The sequence below is a fragment of the Hylobates moloch genome, unplaced genomic scaffold, assembly GCF_009828535.3.
Source record: "Hylobates moloch isolate HMO894 unplaced genomic scaffold, HMol_V3 SCAFFOLD_19, whole genome shotgun sequence".
NCBI classification, from domain to species: Eukaryota; Metazoa; Chordata; class Mammalia; order Primates; family Hylobatidae; genus Hylobates; species Hylobates moloch.
The window spans coordinates 39,629,686-39,650,044 of record NW_026652294.1 but is presented as its reverse complement, the minus strand read 5'-3'; the positions used below and the strand labels follow the sequence as shown (position 1 = coordinate 39,650,044).

Genomic DNA, 20,359 nt, shown 5'->3' with positions numbered 1-20,359 from the left:
CCGGGGCCCGGGCAAACCCTGTGCGCATGGGCGGAGCAGCGCCCTCCCCCGCGTTCCTTCCCCCACTGCAGGTGAGTCGCAGCGCCGCGGCCCCCACCCCGTGCAGCCCCGGGGGTGACGTCAGGCCTCTGGACCGCGCTCCGCCCCGCCCCTGCAGGCAGCGCTGAGGGCCCGCGACTCCGCTGTAGAACCCCGTCCCTCTGCGGTAGATGCCGGCTGCCGCAAGCAGAAGGGGCGACGAGGCACTCGAATGTGCTGCGGCGACGGCGGCTGCACGACGCCAGGACGAGGAGTCTGCAGTCAGAGCGCCAGCCTCCTGCCGCAGCCCACCTGCCCCGCGGTCCGCACAGCCGGAGTCAGCGCAGCGAACCCGCCGCCTCGCGGGATCGCCGGGCTCCCAGCCAGCCTCAGTTGTCCATCTACGCACTAGCCAACCAATCGCGCGCCACTGTCCCGGCCGCACCTCCCGGAGCCTATGACGGGCGTAAGAGTCAGCCTATGAGATTGGGGCCTCGGTGGCTTGGGCTGGGAGCGGGAGCCAATGAGCGTCATTCCAGGTGGGTGGAGGGAGCCGGACTCGGGAAGGTAGCTTCGTTCGGGTTGCTACCGTCTTCCCTTGGAGATGGGCGCGCAAACCAACCAGTGGGTCTGGGGGCGGCGGTGATGGGCGTGGAGCTGGCCCAATGAGGGTGGGAGTGGGTGGGGCAGCCCCGAGCAGCAGTGCTAAAGGAGCCCGGCGGAGGCAGCGGTGGGTTTGGGACTGAGGCGCTGGATCTGTGGTCGCGGCTGGGGACGTGCGCCCGCGCCACCATCTTCGGCTGAAGGTGAGAGGTGCGGCTACCCGGGTCCGAATGCGCGGCCCAGGGCTGGGGGACAGTTTGTGGGGGGAGGAATGGATCCTGGGCTGAGGGGTCCCGGGCGGCTCTGGAGGGCCGGAACGGGGGACCGAAGCGGGAGCTGGGGAAGACAGGGGCTTCTGAGCTGTAGGGTTTGTGCTGCGGGGACCTTAGGTTAGTTTGAGCAGGGTCCTGGGCTGGGGGCACTGGGACCCCAGTGGGTGGAGATGGAGAGACTCCCGGAGGAGCGGGGAATGAGGTCCTTGTGAAACCCCTGCGGGGGTCAGGGCCTGGGTGTGCAGGAGGGCGACCCCTGGGGGGCTGGGGGATGGAGATCTGGGGGTGGGGACGTGAGGACCAGGTTCTCGGTGGGTGGGATCCCTGGGGGCGCGAGGTCGAGGGGCTAGTGCCCCGGCGGAGGTCTCGGCGTGCCCCGCGAGCCAGTGTCTGCCTCCCAGGAAGGGAGGGGATTCTAGCGGGGCTGGAAAGCGCAGTCCCGGCGGTGGGGTGGGGGGGCCCTGGACAGGAAGGGCCCCTGCGTGGGTTGCTGGGTGGGTTAGGCCTGGCCGGACCGGGTCCCCCGCAGCGCTAGAGGGGTTCACCAAGGGCTTGGAAGGCGGGCGGCGCGCGCCCGACCCGTGGGTGGAGGGACAGGAGGGCATTGGCTCTGCGCGGCCGGGGAAGCGCGCGGCGGGTGAGGGGCTCCGGAGCCGGCCGCGGGCGTTGGGAGGGTCGGTCTCCGCCGGCGCTAGGGAAGGAGCGCGGGAGGGGGGCGTCCTGCCTCGCCCTCCGTGGAGCGCCTAGGCCGGGGGTGGACGCCCGGCGAGGCCCAGGCGGTTTGGGGGGGCGAGGCGGGAAATGTGGCGGGGCGCGCTGCAGCAGGACGGCCGGGGGGAGGGTCAGCACTCGCCTCGGGATCCCTTTATTGTGTAAGCGAGCTGGGAATGGCTCGCCGCAGTCTCTTCATTGCCTTCTGCAGTTGGGGGGTCACACCCTGATCCCATAAAATCGGACTGGAATTGGGTCGGAGGGAAGTTGAAGCCGCGGAGTCCTGGCATTTGCGGGGGCTTTGTGGGCCTGTGGTGGGCGGATGCGGCCCTGGGAAGCGGGAGGCCCCCAGCCAGGCCTGTTTGGAACTAGGGCCTTAGGAAGGAGGTTGGCGACTCGGCGGGTCAGACCCGGGCTGGTGAGGTTTGGATAACGTGGCCTCTGCCTACAGCCGTTATCTCTGTTTCTTTAGGGCCTCTGCAGCTCCCTTCAAGATCACTGCGGTGGATGGAAGAGGGTGGGGTGGGCTGGGGTGGGGTAGGGGAAAGCAGGCGGGGTAGATGCAGACTGCAGATGAAACAAAGACTGCTGTTTTCGCTGAATAATGTAATACCAAACATAATACTTTGGCTTTGCGGAGATTTTGTTTTTTAACGTTGAAACTGAGGATTCTTTCAGTCAGGTTTAATTATTCTTGATAGTATCTCACTCTGGAAAACTTTATAATCTATTGTTTTATCTCCTTCATCAAACTGCCTTTACTAATTATTCTTTGAGTCCCTTGCTTTTGATGTTTAAGTATGCCCTGTCTGTCTCGGGTTCTGGAAAAGTGGCCATTTTATGCATCTCCTTACTTCTGCATCTTAAATTCAGTTCTTCCCCGTCCTTATCTGGAGAAAGCATATGGTGTAATTGTGCGATATAGCACGAGCTTTGGCAGCAGAAGGATGTGACCCCTGAGAGCCTGGCTTTTCATTTGGGCTCCATAGGGAAATCATTATAACGAAGGCAGCTGGGATGGAAGGTGAGCTGGAGGAGATCTTGAAGGGCACGTTGTAGGGTGGAAGACTATGCTTCAGCGGTTTATATACTTTGTTATCACATGTGAGGAATTAAAGTTCCTGGTGTTGGATCCTAGTTTTGGAAATATTAAACACAGTATAGAGATATTAATTGGGAGGTGGGGCAGGCCATAAGTAGCAAGGCCTTTTGCGTTTGGTTTGTGTTTGTGATCATTGCGTTGAGCAGGATTTTGATAAATTAGCAGACTCGTCCAGCCCTGTCATGTAAGTGACCTCAATGGTAGCAATACACAAATTGGGACAGTTCTGTTTTAGCTCATCTGTTATAGATGGATGCTCTGTCATGGATAATTTATCCATCCTTCTTGTTTGCCTTTCTATATGCAGGCCGTTCATAAAATTGAATTGTTTGCCTCTGTCCACACTTATAGTAGGTGCTGGGAGAGGTTTGAAAAGTTTGCTGGGTGACATTTCATTGGAAGTGAAAAATGACCTGGGGGTGGAGCCCCAGGGGTGTGTGTGTCAAACCACTGAAAGGGATGGGAACTTCGGCTCTGTAGGGGGCTAATTCATACACAGATAAATGATTTAATTATAATTAGGCAGCAATTTAAAATGACACTAATAACCCTCAGACCATCTTTAGGTCCGCTAACGAAAAGATTCCTGTTTGTCCTTATTTCCCCTAAGTTATGGGTATCTTTTTCTATAAAATATATAAAACCTTTGCCAGATGATTCATTGGTTAAGCCTATACTTTTTAAGCCATAATTGATTGGGTTTTTATTTAGTAGAAACGTAGTATATAGCATTGTACACTACACACCCTTCAAAATTTCCTCCATGTTACCTTCCATCATTGTAGCGTGTACTCTGGAGCTGAACTCTGAGTTTAATCCCAGCTCTGCTACTTGTTAGCTGTGTGACCTTGGGCTGGTTATTGGCTTTCTCTATACCTCAGATTCCTCATCTGTAAAATGGAGATATTAATAGTGCCTACCTCTTAGGGCTGTTGTGAGGATTAAGAGTTGATATATGTAAACTGCTTAGAATAGTGCCTGGCCATAATTAGTGATATATGACAATGGTATCTGCTGTTTTAAAAATCATGGCGTTGTCCTTTCTGCAAAGCAAAGCACTGGTGAGTGGTGCACTGTTAAACACTGTTATCCAGATTTGGTACCAAATGTATGATGGAGTGAAATAAATGTATTTGACAATCACAAGTGAAGAATTAAACTGAACAAAATATCTCCAATGGTCTCATGAACTCTATCAGTTAAACAATAATATGAACACTTAACAGCTGCAAAGCCCTCTGGTGCAACGCAGGGTGGGGTAAGAAGAAAGTCAGGAGAACTGTACAAAATGTTAGGAGAAGGAAAAGGATTAAATTGCCACATTGACCTGAAAAGAACTTCTGAAAGGATGGCATTTGGGTCAGGAGTTGAAGGAATAATAGCTTTTGGGTTGTAGAGAAGTTGAACTTCACTATGAGGGTTGGGACCATTCACGTAAATATTGATCAATAGGTACAGATCCCCTGTTATATACCAGGGACGAGACAAAATGCTCAAGATACAGCGTGGAACAGACGACTATCCTCATAGTGTTTAGTTGTAGAAGAGACTGAAAAAGTGAAAGTCATTGGTGATCCTACTACCCAGTAAAGACCCAATGAATATTTGTTCCATTTAAAAAAAAAATGCACACGTGTATGTAGTTTTCCCCACAAAATTGGGAACATGCTGTGTAATTACACTTTTGTGTTCTATTGGGTTTTTTTTAAATACTAAATTACAAGCATTTCCCCATCTAGAAAAAGTACTGATAAATGTAAGATGTCCCAATTTGATAAAATAATTTTAAGATATATAATCTACTGCTTCTAGACCTGTTCTAGAAGTTATTTGTTAAATTATTCTAATTTATAGTCACCTGCTAAATTTAAGCATCTAATTACATGTCCAGTATAAAATTTAAGAAGTGTGTGCGTGTCTACTGACAGCAAGATGGTTTCCTAAGTGCTCTGTAGGATATGCAGTTTACACCGGATAAGAATAGTAAGAGAAACTTGTTATATTTTGTTATAGTTGAATATTTTCTTTTAATAGATTCTACCCTTCTGAAAGGTGGAGTGTGTATCCTATTATTTGTTCTCAAATTTACCTATGATGTTTCCCACCTTGAAGCCATGACTCCTTTCTTCTTTTTTAAGTTTTTTACTTATTATTATTATCATTGTTATTATTATTTTGAGACAGAGTCTCATTCTGTTGCCCAGGCTGGAGTGCAGTGGTGTGATTTCGGCTCACTACAACCTCTGCCTCCTGGGCTCAAGTGATCTTCCTGCCTCACCCTCCCGAAGAACTGGGACTACAGGCCTGTGCCACCAAGCCCAGCTAATTTTTTGTATTTTTTGTAGAGACAGGGTTTCGCCATGTTGCCCAGGCTGGTCTTGAACACCTGGACTCGAGCAATCTACCTGCCTCGCCCTCCCAAAGTGCTGGGATTACAGGCATGAGCCACTCCACCTGGCCTCCTTTCTGTTTACCAGTGTGCAACGTTTAAGTTGGAAAGAGACGACTTGTTAATAGTGTTATTAGACCAGTCCCTAGAGGTAATGGGCTTTTAAAACTATTATGCAGAATGTACGCATACCTGTGAATGTTTTCTGTATTGCCCTCTCCAAAGAGGATGTCTTAGAAGACTAATGCAAGTTTAGATATAAAATGTGTTAGCAATTTTATTTGTATAGAAGTTTTAATAACATTAATCACGTTTTGTGATTTTTTTTGTTTCATCTTATTTTGTGATTTTTGTTTTATCCAAATCGATAACCTTTAAGACATCAACATGTTATTTAAATTGTTATGAATTAGTCTAGAATTTGGTTTTCAACCTCTTTTTCTACTCTAACATACCTGCTGGTAGCAGTGGCGCACCATGGCAACCACAGAACTTTGGAGCAATGGTTGTCAAATGTGTCCTGGGACCAGCAGTGGCAGCAGCATCTGGGAACTTGTTAGAAATGCAAATTCTGAGGCTCAGGCTGGGTGCGGTGGCTCACGCTTGTACTCCCAGCACTTTGGGAGGCTGAGGCGGGTGGATCACCTGAGGTCAGGAGTTCAAGACCAGCCTGGCCAACATGGTGAAACCCCGTCTCTACTAAAAATACAAAAATTAGCTGGTCATGGTGCAGGCGCCTGTAATCCCAGCTACTTGGGAGGCTGAGGCAGGAGAATCACTTGAACCCTGCAGGTGGAGGTTGCAGTGAGCTGAGATTGCACCCACTGCACTCCAGCCTGGGCAACAGGGTGAAACTCCGTCTCAAAAAAAAAAAAAAAAAAAAAAAAAAGTTCTCAGGCTCTACCCTATACCTACTGAATCAGGGACTCTGGGATAGAGCCCAGCAATCTGTATTTTAATAAAACCTCTAGGTGCTGCAAATGCATGCCAGAATTTGACAGCCGCTACTATAGAAGATGAATGTTCGTAATACATTACGTTGCAACAAGTAATTTCTGAAGAATCTTAGCTATTTGGTTCTAGTAAATTATTTTTTTAAATTTATTTTTGTTTGTTTTTTTTTGAGACGGAGTCTTGCTCTGTCACCCAGCCTGGAGCGCAGTGGCATGATCTTGGGTCACTGCAACCTCCGCCTCCCAGGTTCAAGCAATTCTCCTGCCTCAGCCTCCTGAGTGGCTGGGATTACAGGCACCCACCACCACGCCTGGCTAATTTTTTGGTATTTTTGGTGGAGATGGGGTTTCATCGTGTTGGCCAGGCTGGTCTCGAACTTCAGACCTCAGATGATCCACCCATCTCGGCCTCCCAAAGTGCTAGGATTGTAGGCATGAGCTACCGTGCCCAGCTGGTTCTAGTAAATTATTATTAAGGGTTAAAGGGCTAGAATGTGTAACCACTATCAGTGATTAATCTTTTAGGATACAGGCAGAGCCCTTTAGAATCTAGAGAACGTTATAGCACATATACACACACGCTAAGTGCATAATATTTTTATACCATTTCAGGGATTTCGTTGAAAGTTGAGATTAGCTGATGGACTCAAGAACCTCTTAACAACTTTAGACTACTTTATGATTTCCTCTTGCCTACAAAGAACCCCTAGCATTTTTGGCTAGGGGAGTGGAGTGAACGGAGGGGAGAAGTGGGGATTTGATAGAGCAAGAGTAGGTACTCAGTTGGCTTCTTCTCTTGGTTTGAATGAAGTCATGGAAGCCATGCCTATTAAATTTATAATAACCTGGAATTTGGAGTAGCAGCAAAAATGTTTAAGTTGGTAACAAATCCTAAAAAGATCCTGTTAGGCAATCATGATGAGTCACATCAGAAAGATGATGGATGTAAAATCCTGTCATTTGGTCCAGAAAGCCAATGCACAAGTAGAGGAGGGGACATAGCTTAGCCACAAAGTGATGGAGCTTCCTCTCCTAGCCCTTTGTGAGCCAGTGGTAAATGGGTGCTAAATAAACCAATTAGTTCTTGAGATACATTAATTGTAAATGTCACAGAACCAGTACTTTCCTCAATGTGGCCAAGATTGTTGATGGTTCCTTTTTCTTCTGCACTGGTCAGACCATATCTGGGCTATGATGTTTGCTTCTGGGCCATACACTTCAGAGGGAAGACAAGCATGTTGGAGTCTGTTTAGGCGAGACATCCGGCAGGGGAAGGTGTCTTGGTGAATGAGGGGTGGAGGAGCTGCAGGGTGGGAATGGAGGCCTGAACAGCTACCATGACATATTCAAAAGGCTGCTGTGTGAAGCCAAGTTATGCTTGTCTTTTGTGGTCCCAGTTGATCACATTAAGACCTCATGGGGCCATAGAAAAGCTAGAGGGAGACTGATTTGGGTTATTCATAAGAAGAACTTTAAGTCTGTTATCTGAGGGTAGAATGGGAGGCATATTTTAGATTCTTTAGATTCTTTACTCTTCTGACAATCCTGTGTTTTTGTAGCTGTTTCCTTGGGGTCATATTAATTCCGGTACCACTTCATGAACCTTTTATTACCCATCTTTGTTTTCTTTTTTTTTCCCTTCTTAACTCCCTGTTTAATTGTGGTGAGGGTGAAAGAGGAGATAAAGAAAAAAAAGGGTCAACCTGTAACTTTGCCTTTTCTTTTTTTTTTTTTGCCCTCAGTAACTGAGGGCAAACCCATCAGACAACCAGAGCCATAATTTGTGGTCACCCCTGAAATTTACCTTGGAAACTCAGTATGGCTGTGAAGAGGTATACCCCAGCTCCTTAACACAGAGTTAATGCTTAATCTAAGGTTTTAAGTTTCTTAGAAAAGAAAAACGTGTACATTCTTTTACGTTTCTTAAACATCTAATTTTGCCCTCCTCCTCTTCTCTTAGAGGCGATTGCTCTTGGATCCTTCCATTTACAATGGCGCAGAGAACTGGACTCGAGGATCCAGAGAGGTATCTCTTTGTGGACAGGGCTGTCATCTACAACCCTGCCACTCAAGCTGATTGGACAGCTAAAAAGCTAGTGTGGATTCCGTCAGAACGCCATGGTTTTGAGGCAGCTAGTATCAAAGAAGAACGGGGAGATGAAGTTATGGTGGAGTTGGCAGAGAATGGAAAGAAAGCAATGGTCAACAAAGATGATATTCAGAAGATGAACCCACCTAAGTTTTCCAAGGTGGAGGATATGGCAGAATTGACATGCTTGAATGAGGCTTCCGTTTTACATAATCTGAAGGATCGCTACTATTCAGGACTAATCTATGTAAGTATTTCTTCCAAATAACCATGTGAAGTGGTAGCTAGGAATTAATGTAAATTATACATCTTGTCATAATCAAATGAGAATGTGGAATACCCAAACTCTCTGTTTAACATTTCTATTTCTATTTAAGATAGAAAGATTTGTTGCTTGCTTACCCATGTCTTGCTTTTCTTTGAATCTTAACACATTAAGTTTAAATAATACAGGCTGCAATTACATATAATAAAATGGCATTTGAAGACTTTTGTAGTGGTGTTCTGGAGCATAATAAGGTGGGAGAGAGCATGTAACAGGAAGACCAGAAGGTTTAATAAGGTAAAGAGAGCTGCATTAATAGGATGCAGACAGCAAAATGATAGAAATCAAGTGCATACCCAAGAGAGTAAAGTGGAAGGGCTGTAAGCTTAGAAATTTCTGTGGACAGCATGAACAGCTTCACTGGATGTAGGGAAGTAGGAAAGATGAATGCTGAGGTTTTTAAGAGGAAACAATTAGGGTAAGATTGAGGCTGGCTGGGGTCGTCCTGTGGTTAGCAGCTGACATGAATGTTGGAGTCACCGACTATGTCACTGACCATATAGAAGAAGTTATTGAAAATCATAAGGGATAATGTAGAGAGGAAAAATGTAAGCCAGATACTAAAAAAAAAATCTAAAATGACAAAATAGGTTTGAGGGAATGGTAGACAGGGGTGGCAATGATTTGAAGAAGGTGGCATGTATGGGACTTAAACTGATGATGAAGGGTAGTAGGGAGAAAAGTTGATGGTCGTGGTTTGAAACTGGAAAAGGGTTGTTGAATTTTACACAAGGAGTGTGCTACTGAAGGTCGTGAATAATTCAAAACTTCAGTAAATCAGAGCTAGTTTTCCCACAGAATTAGTTTAAGGAATATTTATTAAGCACCCCCTGTGCTCTAGGTGCTGGGGATAGTACAGTGAAGAAGACAGGGCAGGTCTCTCTGCCTTTGTGAAATGTCCAATAAGGAAATGAAATAGGGCTATGGAGAGAGTAAGTAGGAGAATGGCTTTCCATAGCGGGTCAGTTAAGAGCTGTTTGTGAAGGTAGCATTCGAGCTGGAGTCTGACTGGTGGGAGGCAGCTAGCCATGAGAAAAGCTGAGAAAAGAATGATTCATTCATGACCTTTGCCAGAGTACTTTCAGCCAAGCCTGATAGATCTCCCTTATTTTCTTCCGTATGAGATAGGAGAGTAAGAGGCCACAGGGTTGGAACAGTGGCTTGAGGAGAATGAGGGCTTAGGAACAACCCTTTTCCAATTTCAGACTAAGCCAGGGATAAGGAAGTGACTGGAGAGTGGTGTTGAGAGTCCAGCTGAGACTGAATAACCACGCATAGGGCGACCGCAGTTTTGTCTGGCTATGTGATTTTGCCAGACCATGGGATTGCCCCAGGTCTGTAAGTGTGGGGAGCTTTGGATTTCCATGGCTCTCACATTGAGAGGGGATTCAGTGGCCGTCTTTGGAGTCCTGGTTTGGTAGGAATGGGAGTCTGGGTGGGAGGGGCTGATGGATCAAGGCCTGGAGGTTTTCAGAATATTGATGAACAGGGATCATGGGGTGAAGGAGTGAGAAAACTGCAAAATTAGGAGGTTGTGGTCAGATTGTAATGTCGACGTGTAAGATTTGAGAGGTGGATCAGTTTCAGATGAAGCCCATTGCAATAAATTGTGCAGGCATGGAAATGTCATGTCACCATCAAAACTGTGCAGTGTGAAGAAGAGCCAGGCTGCCTTTCTTAGCTCCCACACTGGCAGCTGGAGGTAGCTGCAAAGGGAGCTAAGTAGAAAAGGAATGAAAGAAAGGACAGTTTTTTTGTTGTTGTTTTTGTTTTTGTTTTGCAGCCATTCCACATAATTCAGAGATTTTACAGTTATCTCTTACTGAGTTTGTTGGATTTTTTTCCAACTTAACTCATGGACAACCTGAGTGAACTTCTGAGTTTCTTTTCAAAGCACAGCCTCCTTCTGCAGGAGAATTTCAGTTTTTCTCAAAGTCTCAAGGTCACACAGAGGTGGGGGTTTGGGAGGATCATATCTTCAATTAGTTGGGTGGAGAAAGGGTTCTTACCTAAGGTTCTAGTTGGAGAACTTGACTCCAGAGAAGTCTGTCTCATTAAGAGGATGGGGTTGGGGAGAGCCATGCTAGCATTGTGATAAATATGTATCGGGCTTTGGAATTAACCAGCCAGTTGAGATGATCAGTTGAGGTGTAATAATATAGATACTAGAATAATTTTGGTAGGACCTTTTTTGAACATATTTCTATAGATAAGATATAACATAAATTTCTTTAAATAAATTAGCTTGCTAACAGGTTTAGTTATTTTCTTTTCTTACCTTTTCTTTGGATTTATTCTGTCTGACCCCGAATTTCTCAGGTCATTAATTTTCATCTTCTTTCCTAAATGTCTTCTCTAATACTGTTTTAGCTCACATCACAGGTTTCTATATGTAGTATTTATTCTTCAGTTCTAAATATTTTCTGATTTCTACGATGATTCCTTTAGTGAACCATTTAAAAGTGTATTTGTAAAATTTCAAAATGTTGATTTTTAATTATCTTTTTATTATTGATTTTTAAAATAATTACATCTCAATCACAGAATATTGTTCATATAGGAGACTTTTTTGTGTAGTATATTGTCAGCTTTTATGAGTGGTCTGTATGTGTTTGCAAAGAATGTATTCTGTTATTGTTGGATATAGGGTTCTATATATGGCCATTAGATTAAGCTTTCTAATGTATTGTTTATATTTCCCATAGCCTTGCTACTTTTTGTCTGCTTGATTTGTCAGTTACTGAAAAAAGTGTGTGAAAAATCTCCCATTGTGGTTTTTTTTTTTTTTTTTTTTTTGAGACGGAGTCTCGCTCTGTCACCCAGGCTGGAGTGCAGTGGCACAATCTTGGCTCACTGCAAGCTCCGCCTCCCGGGTTCACGCCATTCTCCTGCCTCAGCTTCTCCGAGTAGCTGGGACTACAGGCGCCCGCCACCACGCCCGGCTAATTTTTTGTATTTTTAGTAGAGATGGGGTTTCACTGTGGTCTCGATCTCCTGACCTCGTGATCCGCCCGCCTCGGCCTCCCAAAGTGCTGGGAATGCAAGCGTGAGCCACCGCGCCCGGCCTCTCCCATTGTGTTTTATCAACAAATTACGCATCCCTAAATGACAGTTTAGTTTTGCCTGTTTTTGATTTTGTTTTTTTTTTTTGAGACAGAGTCTTGCTCTGTCGCCCAGGCTGGAGTGTAGTGGTGCGATCTCGGCTCACCGCAACCTCCGCCTCCCGGTTCAAGTAATTCTCCTGCCTCAGCCTCCCTATTAGCTAGGATTACAGGCTCAAGCTACCACACCCAGATAATTTTTTGTATTTTTAGTAGAGACGGGGTTTCACCATGTTGGCCAGGCTGGTCTTGAACTCCTGACCTCAAGTGATCCACCCGCCTTGGCCTCCCAAAGTGCTGGGATTATAGGCATGAGCCACCGTGCCCGGCCTAGTTTTGCCTGTTTTTGAATTTTTATATAAATGAATCTCATAGTGTGTAGCCTTTTGTGTCTTTTGTTGTTGTTGGCTTAGGATTATATTTTTAAGATTTATTCTTATTGTTTTACGTTGATGTAACCCAGTAGTTCCCAAAGTGTGGTCTGGACCCCCTAGGATTTCCCTGAGACCCTCTCAGGGGAGCACACAAGGTCAAAACTATTTTTATAATAATACGAATATGTCATCGGCCCTTTTTACTGTTGACATTTGTAGTGATGGTGCAAAAGCAATGATGAATAAAACTCCTGACACCTTATCATGAATAAAGGCAGTGTACTAGTACCAAACTGTACTAGCACCATTTTATTCTTCACTGCCACTTATTGGCAGTTTAAAAAAAATGCAGTTTCGCTCAAGAATGTCCTTGGTAAACCAGGAAAAATAATTGATTTTATTAAATCTCAACCTTTGGGAACACATCTTTTTAATATTCAGTGTGACGAGATGGTAAATATGCCTAAAGGACTTTTGATGCATATCAATGTATGATGGTTGCCTTGAGGACGAGCATGTGGGTAGTTATTTGAGTTGCAAGCTAAACTTGCTACTTTTTAAGTAGAACAGTATTTTCATTTGATAGAGTGGCTGATAAACTATGGTTACTCACACAGAGGTATTTGGCAGACATTTTCTTGAAAATGAACAAAACGAGCCTGTCACTTCAAAGAAAACAACCGACTGTATTTGTTGCCAATGATAAAATTTGAGTTTTTCTGTGAAAATTAGAATTTTAGGAAACTTGTATCTACCACCGTGAACTTGACAGCATGTCAATACTTGAAAACCTTTCTGATACGATAATGGTGATGATAATGATTAAGTGGGTTTTTTTGATGTCATATAGTAAAATGTCATCATTTGAAAGACTTGCATAATTTAATGAGCCAGTGTTCTCCAAATGATGTGTGTGTGTGGTGTTACGAAATCATGCATGGGTAAAAAGACTTATTCAATAAGCAAGGTAAACCATAGATTTTGATGCAGTGGAATATGAGAAGTTCACTGATAGGGTTTGAGATGCTACATTGCATCTAATTTTTAAGAAATTATCACTTGTTGGCTGGTCGCAGTGACTAACACCTGTAATCCCAGCACTTTGGGAGGCTGAGGCAGGCGGATCACCAGAGGTCAGGAGTTCGAGACCAGCCTGACCAACATGGGGAAACCCTGTCTCTACTAAAAATACAAAATTAGCCAGGCATGGTGGCGCACGCCTGTAGTCCCAGCTACATGGGAGGCTGAGGCAGGACAACCCAGGAGACAGAGGTTGCTGTGAGCCGAGATCGTGCCACTGCCCTCCAGCCTGGGCAACAAGAGCGAAACTCTGTCTCAAAAAAAAAAGAAAAAAAAAGAAATTATCACATGTTAAGTTTTAGTAGTATCAAAGATAAATATCCACGATTATCTGAAAAGACTGTTAAACCGTTCCTCTCTTTTCCAACTAAATATCTGTAAGTGTGCTTTTCTTCATATGCTTCATCCAAAACAACATATTACAATAGACTGAATACAGAAACAGACATGAAAATTGAGTTGTTTTTGATTAAGCCAGACAATAAAGGTTTTGCAAGAATATAAAACAGTGCCATTCTTCTCACTTTTGTTTTGGAAAATGAAAAGTTATTTTTCATAAGAAATGTTATTAATGTTAACATGTAATGTATTTATTGTTTTAGAATGAATACATATTTGTAAAACTTTATATTTTATATGAAACAAAAGGTCTTAATAATTTGTAAGAGTGCAAAAAGGCTGTGAAATTTTAAAAGTTTGAGTAGTTTATTCATTTTTGTTGGAATATAGTATTCCATCATAATATTTTTGACCCAATGAATTTATCTACCTACTCCACTGTTTTGTACTTGTTTTTTTCTGTCTTGGTAATATTATGATCATTGCTTCAATGAACAGCCATATACATGTACTTGGTGCACAGTAAGCATGCCTTTCTGTAAGGTGTGTAACTAGGAGTGGAATTCCTGGATGATAGGATATGCATAACCGTAAGTCATATCTTCAGGTTTTCTAGATAATGTCTGATTTAGTTAGAGTTCCAGAAGGAAACAGAAGGCTGTCAAACCAGCTATTTGAGAGTTTAATAAAGGGTAGATTTACAAATAATGTGGGTAGGGTTTAAAAAATAAATGAGGACTAGTGCAGTATCTCAGCACCAGTGATGGCTGAGAGCCCTTGAAACATCTTGATCTTTAAAGAAGCCTTAGCAAAGAGCTGTTGTCTCAACTCAGAGAGGTATCTGTATGAAGAAGGCTACCTGATAGGAATTGCCTTCCTTAGAGGCATGAAAGGCAGCTCATGGTGGGGAGAGAACCTAGGGAATAAATATCCTGACCTTCTCTTCTCACCCTTAGTCTCCTGCTGATGTCTCCCATTGGTTGAACTCGGTTTGAAGCCAGAGGGGAAGGGAATTTGATGATTCTTTTCTTAGGGTCAGCCTCAATTCTATCTGGAATTGAATATTGTGTATGGTGTGAGGTTGGGACAAGATTCTTTTTTTTTTTTCCATATGGCTAGCCAGTTAACCCAGTGCCATTTACTAAAACATAATCCTTTCTCCACTGCTCTGAAGGGGCATCTTAGTCATAAATCAGGGTTCATAAGTATGTTTTTGACTCTGTTGTATTTCCTGGGTCCATGTGCCTATCTTTCAGCTAATATCACATTTCCTTAATTATTACAGCTTTATAATGTGTCTTGGTATTTAGTGTGGTAAATCCTCTCCTTTTGTTCTTTAGGATTGTTTTGGCTGTTAAGTTCTTAGCATTTCAATATAATTTTAGAATCTGCTTGTTAGTTTTTCATTTACACACACAGCCTTGTTGAAATGTTGATTGGGATCTTATTGATTCTGTAGATCAGTTTGGGGGAGAAATTAGATCTTTATAATATTTTATCTTTAATTCCTGGGTAAACTCATTTAGTTCTTAATTTTTATTAATATTGTTTTATAGTTTTCTTTGTAGAGGCCATGTACATCTTTTGTTATTTATTTTTGGGTATTTTATTTTATTTGAATATTATTTAAATGGTGTTTAAATTTTTCCCTTATTCATATGGTATATAGATAATATGTACATAATTGTTACCATTATGTAGAAATACTGTATTTTTTACAATTAATTTTTGTATGTTGACTTTATCTTCAGTGACCTAAGTTTACTTATTGGTTATAATAGTTTAGCCAAAAATTCTGTTGGATTTTCTATGAGCACATATGTTGTCCACAAATAATGAGTTTTAATAAGTCTTACACTTTTTTTTTTTTTGGAGACAAAGTTTTGCTCTGTCACCCAGGCTGGAGTGGAGTGGGATACTCGTGGCTTACTATGGCCTCAACCTCCTGGACTCAAGCGATCCTCCCACCTCAGCCTCCTGAGTAGCAGGGACCACAGGCACGTACCACCATGCCTGGCTGATTTTTGTATTTTTGTAGAGACAGAGTTTCGCCATGTTGCCCGGGCTAGTCTCGAACTACTGGGCAAAAGCAATCCACCTGCCTTGGCCTCCCAAAGTGTTGGGATTATAGGTGTGAGCCACCATGCCCAGCCAGTTCACACACATTTCTTTTACTTGCTTTATTGCACTATCTAGAATTTTCAGTACAATGTTTTTTGAACAGAAGTGATAATCAGAGGCATCTTTGTATCATTCCTGATCTCAGAGGGAAAGCTTTCAACATTTCATCATTAAGAATGATATTTGCTGTAGTTGATGTTTTTTTAAATATTGATTCTTTATCAGATTAAGGGAGATTTTCTTGTATTCCTGAATAGGTGATTTTTTATCCTGAATGGATGATTTGTTAAAAATTAATGAATGTTAATTTATCAAATGTTTTTCCATTTAATGAGATGATAATATGATTTTTCTTCTTATTTTGTTATTGTGGAGAATTATGCATATTTTTGAGTGTTAAATTAACCTTGCAAGGACCAAATATTCTTGTATATATACACAAAGAGAGAGATTCCTAGATTCTGTTTGCTAGTATTTTGTTTAGGATTTTTGCATCTACATTCATCAGTGAGATTAACTTAAAATTTTCCTTTCTTATAATATCTTTGTCATATTTTGCTATCAAGATTATGCTGGTTATATCAAATGAATTGGGAAATGTTTCATCTTTGTTCTCTGAAGAGTTTGGATAGGATTGATGTTATTTCTTTTTAAAGTAATGATAGAGTTTTCTTTGTGGGGAAGTTTTTCTATAATAGATACAGAACTTTTCAGATTTTTATTTGTGTCAGTTTTTCTTTTCTTTTCTTTTTTGAGTCAGGGTCTCACTCTGTCACCCAGGCTGGATTGCAGTGGTGCAATCATAGCTCATGCAGCCTTGAAGTCCTGGGCTCATGTGATCATCCTGCCTTAGTCTCCCGAGTAGCTGGGACCACGCCCGGCTAATTTTTGTATTTTTTATAAAGATGAGATTTCACCATGTTGGCCAGTCTTGTCTCAAAACGCTGAACTCAAGCAATTCACCCACCTTGACCTCCCAAAGTGTTGGGATTAAAGGCGTGAGCCACTGCTCTTGGCCTTGTGTCAGTTTTGATAATTATGTTTGTCTAGGAATTTATCTGTTTCATCTAAATGTTCAAATTTATTGGTATAAGTTGTTCATAATATGCTTATTTTCTGTAGGATTTATAGTCATGTTTTCTTTTATTCCTGATACTGATAATTTATTTGTATTACCCATTTTTAAAATGAGTATCACCAGAGGCTTATCAATTTTTTTATTCTTTGCAAATAATAGACTTTTGACTTTGTTGGTCCTCTCTGTGTGTGCTTTAAAAGCCATAAATTTCATTCTAAGTACTGCTGTAGCTGTATTCTACAGGTTTTAATATGTTGCATTTTTATTGTCATTCAGTTGAAATTAATGAGGATGTTTTCTTTGACTCTGTGGGTAATTTAGAAGTGAATTGCTTAGGCTGGGCACAGTGGCTCATGCCTGTAATCCTAACACTTTGGGAGGCCAAAGTGGATGAATGACTTGAGGCCAGTGTCGAGACCAGCCTGGCCAAAATGGTGAAACCCCGTCTCTACTAAAAATACAAAAATTAGCCAGGTGTGGTGGCGCATGCCTGTGGTCCCAGCTACTCGGGAGGCTGAGGATGGAGAATCGCCTGAACCGGGAAGGCAGAGGCTGCAGTAAGCCGAGATCACGCCACTACACTCCAGCTTGAACAACAGAGCGAGAATCCATCTCAAAAAAAAAAAAAAAGTGAATTGCTTACTTTCTAAATCTAGGGGATCTTCAGGTTTATTTTATTATTTCTAATAGATTTCCCCCTTGGTCAAAGAACATGCCCTGAATAATTTCAATTCTTTTATATTTGTTAGAGTTGCTTTATGGTTCGTTATGTGATTAATTTGGTAAAGGGTTATTATGCACTTGAAAAATACATATACTTTATTATCTGTTGTTTCAGTTACTGTGAAAATCCCTTCCTTTTTAGTTCTATCCATTTTTGCTGTGTACATGCTGAAGCTATTATCACGTATATACAGATGCAGAAATATGACGTCTTTCTGGCAAATCATGGAATGTTCATTTTTAGTGATGTTTTCTTGCAAAGTTGATTGTTGTTTTCTTGCACAGTCTGATATTTGCATTAGCTTTTTTTTTTTTTTGTATTAGTGTTTGTGTGGTTAATTGCTTTCTTACTTTCAGCTTTTCTGTGCCTGTGCATTTAAAATATGTCTCTTATAAACTGCTTATGGTGGTTATTTTTGTCCCAAATCTGACAATATTTTTTAGCTGGAATATTTAGTTTATGTACATGTGATGTAATGACTGTTACATTTTAGCTTAAATCTGTCCTCTGATTCATTGCTTTCTTTTTATCCTACCTGCTCTATGTTTATTTTTTAACCTTTTTTTCCATTGGTTATAATTTTTATTATCCTGTCTTTTCACCTCTTGTTAGCTATCCATTTTTGCTATTCTCTTAGCTATAGTGGTTACATATTCTAACATGGATCCTTGACCTGTTAGACATGTGGAGCTCTTACTCTTTTGTAGATCATGATAGGTAGGGCCTGAGAACACCTGAACAGATTTATTTCCTCTTCCTTCCTAATTTACATGCTCTTGTTGTTTAATTCTCTCTATATTTTAAAACCCACAAGACACATATTACATTTTAATACTGTCGATATTCATTTAGTTTTATCCATTACTTTTTTTTTCCACATCTTTTAGCTTCCGTTCTTTTAGAAAGGGCCTCTTTTATCTGGAGTATCTACTCGTCCTTTATTTTTGAAGTTTTTTTGGTTTTTGCTGGATTTGGAATTCAGAGCCGGCGGTTGTTTTTCTTTTAACATTGTGAAAATGCCATTGCATCGGGTTCTGCCTTTCGTCTTTTTCTGTTGAGAATTCAGCTTGTAGTTTGATTGTTATTCCCTTGAAGGTCGTCGGTTTTCCTTTTCCCACCCTGGCCACTGGCTGTCTCTAAAATTTTCTCTGTCTTTGGATTTCAGCACTTTTACTATAATGGGCTTAGGTAAAGTTTTATTTTGTATATAGTGGGTCCTCCTTGTCTTCAAGGGCTACATTCTAAGATCCTCAGTGGATGCCTGAAACCACAAATGGTACTGAACCGTATATATATGATGGTTTTTCCTATACATACATACATACCTATGATAATTTTTTTTTTTTTTTTGAGACAGAACAGAGTCTCCCTCTGTAGCCCAGGCTGGAGTGCAACAGTGCGACCTCGGCTCACTGCAGCTTCCACCTGCCAGTTCAAGGGATTCCACTGCCTCAGCCTCCTGAGTAGCTAGGATTACAGGTGTGCGCCACCACGCCTGGCTAATTTTGGTATTTTTAGTAGAGATGGGGTTTCACCGTGTTGGTCAGGCTGGTCTTGAACTCCTGACCTCGTGATCTGCCCGCCTCAGCCTCCCAAAGTGCTGGGATTACAGGTGTGAGCCACCGCGCCTGGCCATACCTATGATAAAATTTAATTTACAATTAGCATGGTGGGAGATTAACAACAATAACTACTAATAAAATAGAGCAATTAAAACAATATACTTAATAAAAGTTATGTAAGTGTGGTTTCTCTCCCTCCTTCAGAATATCTTATTGTACTCTTCTTGTGATGCTTTGATGAATTTCTTTTTCCTAGTTCACCAATTCACAGATAGAAGATTGATTCTTACCATAGATCCTAGCAGCCTCAGCATATGATTTTCTCCTTATTAAGTTGAAAACTTACCATATCACTTAAAGGAAGCACTTTGTGGCTTCTCTTTGGCATATCAGAATTGCCAGCATCACTACTCTTGTGCTTGGGGCTATTCTTAAGTAAAATAAAGGTGACTTGAACACAATTGATCTGAGATCTGAGAGGGCTACCAAGTGAGTAACAGCATGATGATGCTGGACGAAGGGATAATTCATGGTCTGTGCACGAAGGAGCAGAATTGTGCCAGATTTCATCACACTACTCAGAATACTGCACAATTTAAAATGTATGAACTGTTTATTTCTGGAGTTTTTCAACAAATATTTTTGGACCACAGTTGATTGTGGACAACAAACTGCAGAAAGTGAAACCACAGATAAGGGGCACTACTGCATTCAGCTTGGAGATTGTAGTGGTTTTGACTCTATAGCTTGATGGCTTTTGTTGGTCCGGGAAAATTCTTAGCCATTATCTCTTCAGATACTTCTTCTGCCTCATTCTCTTTTTTCTCCTTCTTGGACTCACATACTTCACATGCTCCAGATCGTTTCACCTCGTCCTATCTGGCTCTCACATTCCTCTACATTTTCATCCTTGTTTTTCCCCCATGGATCACTCTGGCTGTTTGCTTCTGATTAAAATGTCATGTAACTAATTCTTTCTTCAGCTGTATCTGGCTTGCTGTTTAACACATGAATTCTTAATTGTAGTTACTGGTTTTCTTTTTTTGTTTTGTTTTGTTTTTCAGTTTTAGAATTTTCATTTGGGTTTTTCCTTTAATATTTTCCAGTTCTCTGTCAGAATTCTCAGTCATGTCTTTAATTACTTGAACATATTGTAACCCAGGGCAATAATACAAGTCAATAAAAATAGACACACAGAGGTTCCAGATATTATCTTGGATTTCAGCCACAACTTGTTGCCTCATATGCCCAGTTATTGTGTACAAGGAATTGTGAAAATAGTTTGAGACTCTGGCTGGCATTAAACTTATTCTAGAGTTTTGCTTTGGGCAGACAGGCTTAGGGAAACTAGGACATGTAGTCCATGCAGGAGTTGACATCTGTTCCAACTGGGCTTCACGCTATGTGAGGGCTGGTCTGTTTCTCATATAGTCTTAACTCTTAGGGTGTAGCCATCAGGGGCCCAGCTGAAAGCTTTGCTTGGGGTATTTACCACCCCCACACCAACCTCTTCCTGGG

General features: G+C 42.2%; 1 protein-coding gene across 6 annotated transcripts in view; it reads left to right on the top strand.

The window, feature by feature from the left end:
* The first annotated feature begins 599 nt into the window (after positions 1–599).
* The window catches only part of MYH10 (myosin heavy chain 10), a 156,218-nt gene continuing 136,458 nt past the window's right edge, over positions 600–20,359 (top strand). For all 6 annotated transcript variants that reach the window (XM_032139177.2, XM_032139174.2, XM_032139176.2 and 3 more), the window contains exons 1-2: positions 600–824; positions 8,009–8,384. In XM_032139177.2, the coding sequence (XP_031995068.1) occupies positions 8,040–8,384 (345 nt within the window). In that variant the 5' untranslated portion in view covers positions 600–824; positions 8,009–8,039. The remainder of the gene's footprint in view (positions 825–8,008; positions 8,385–20,359) is intronic.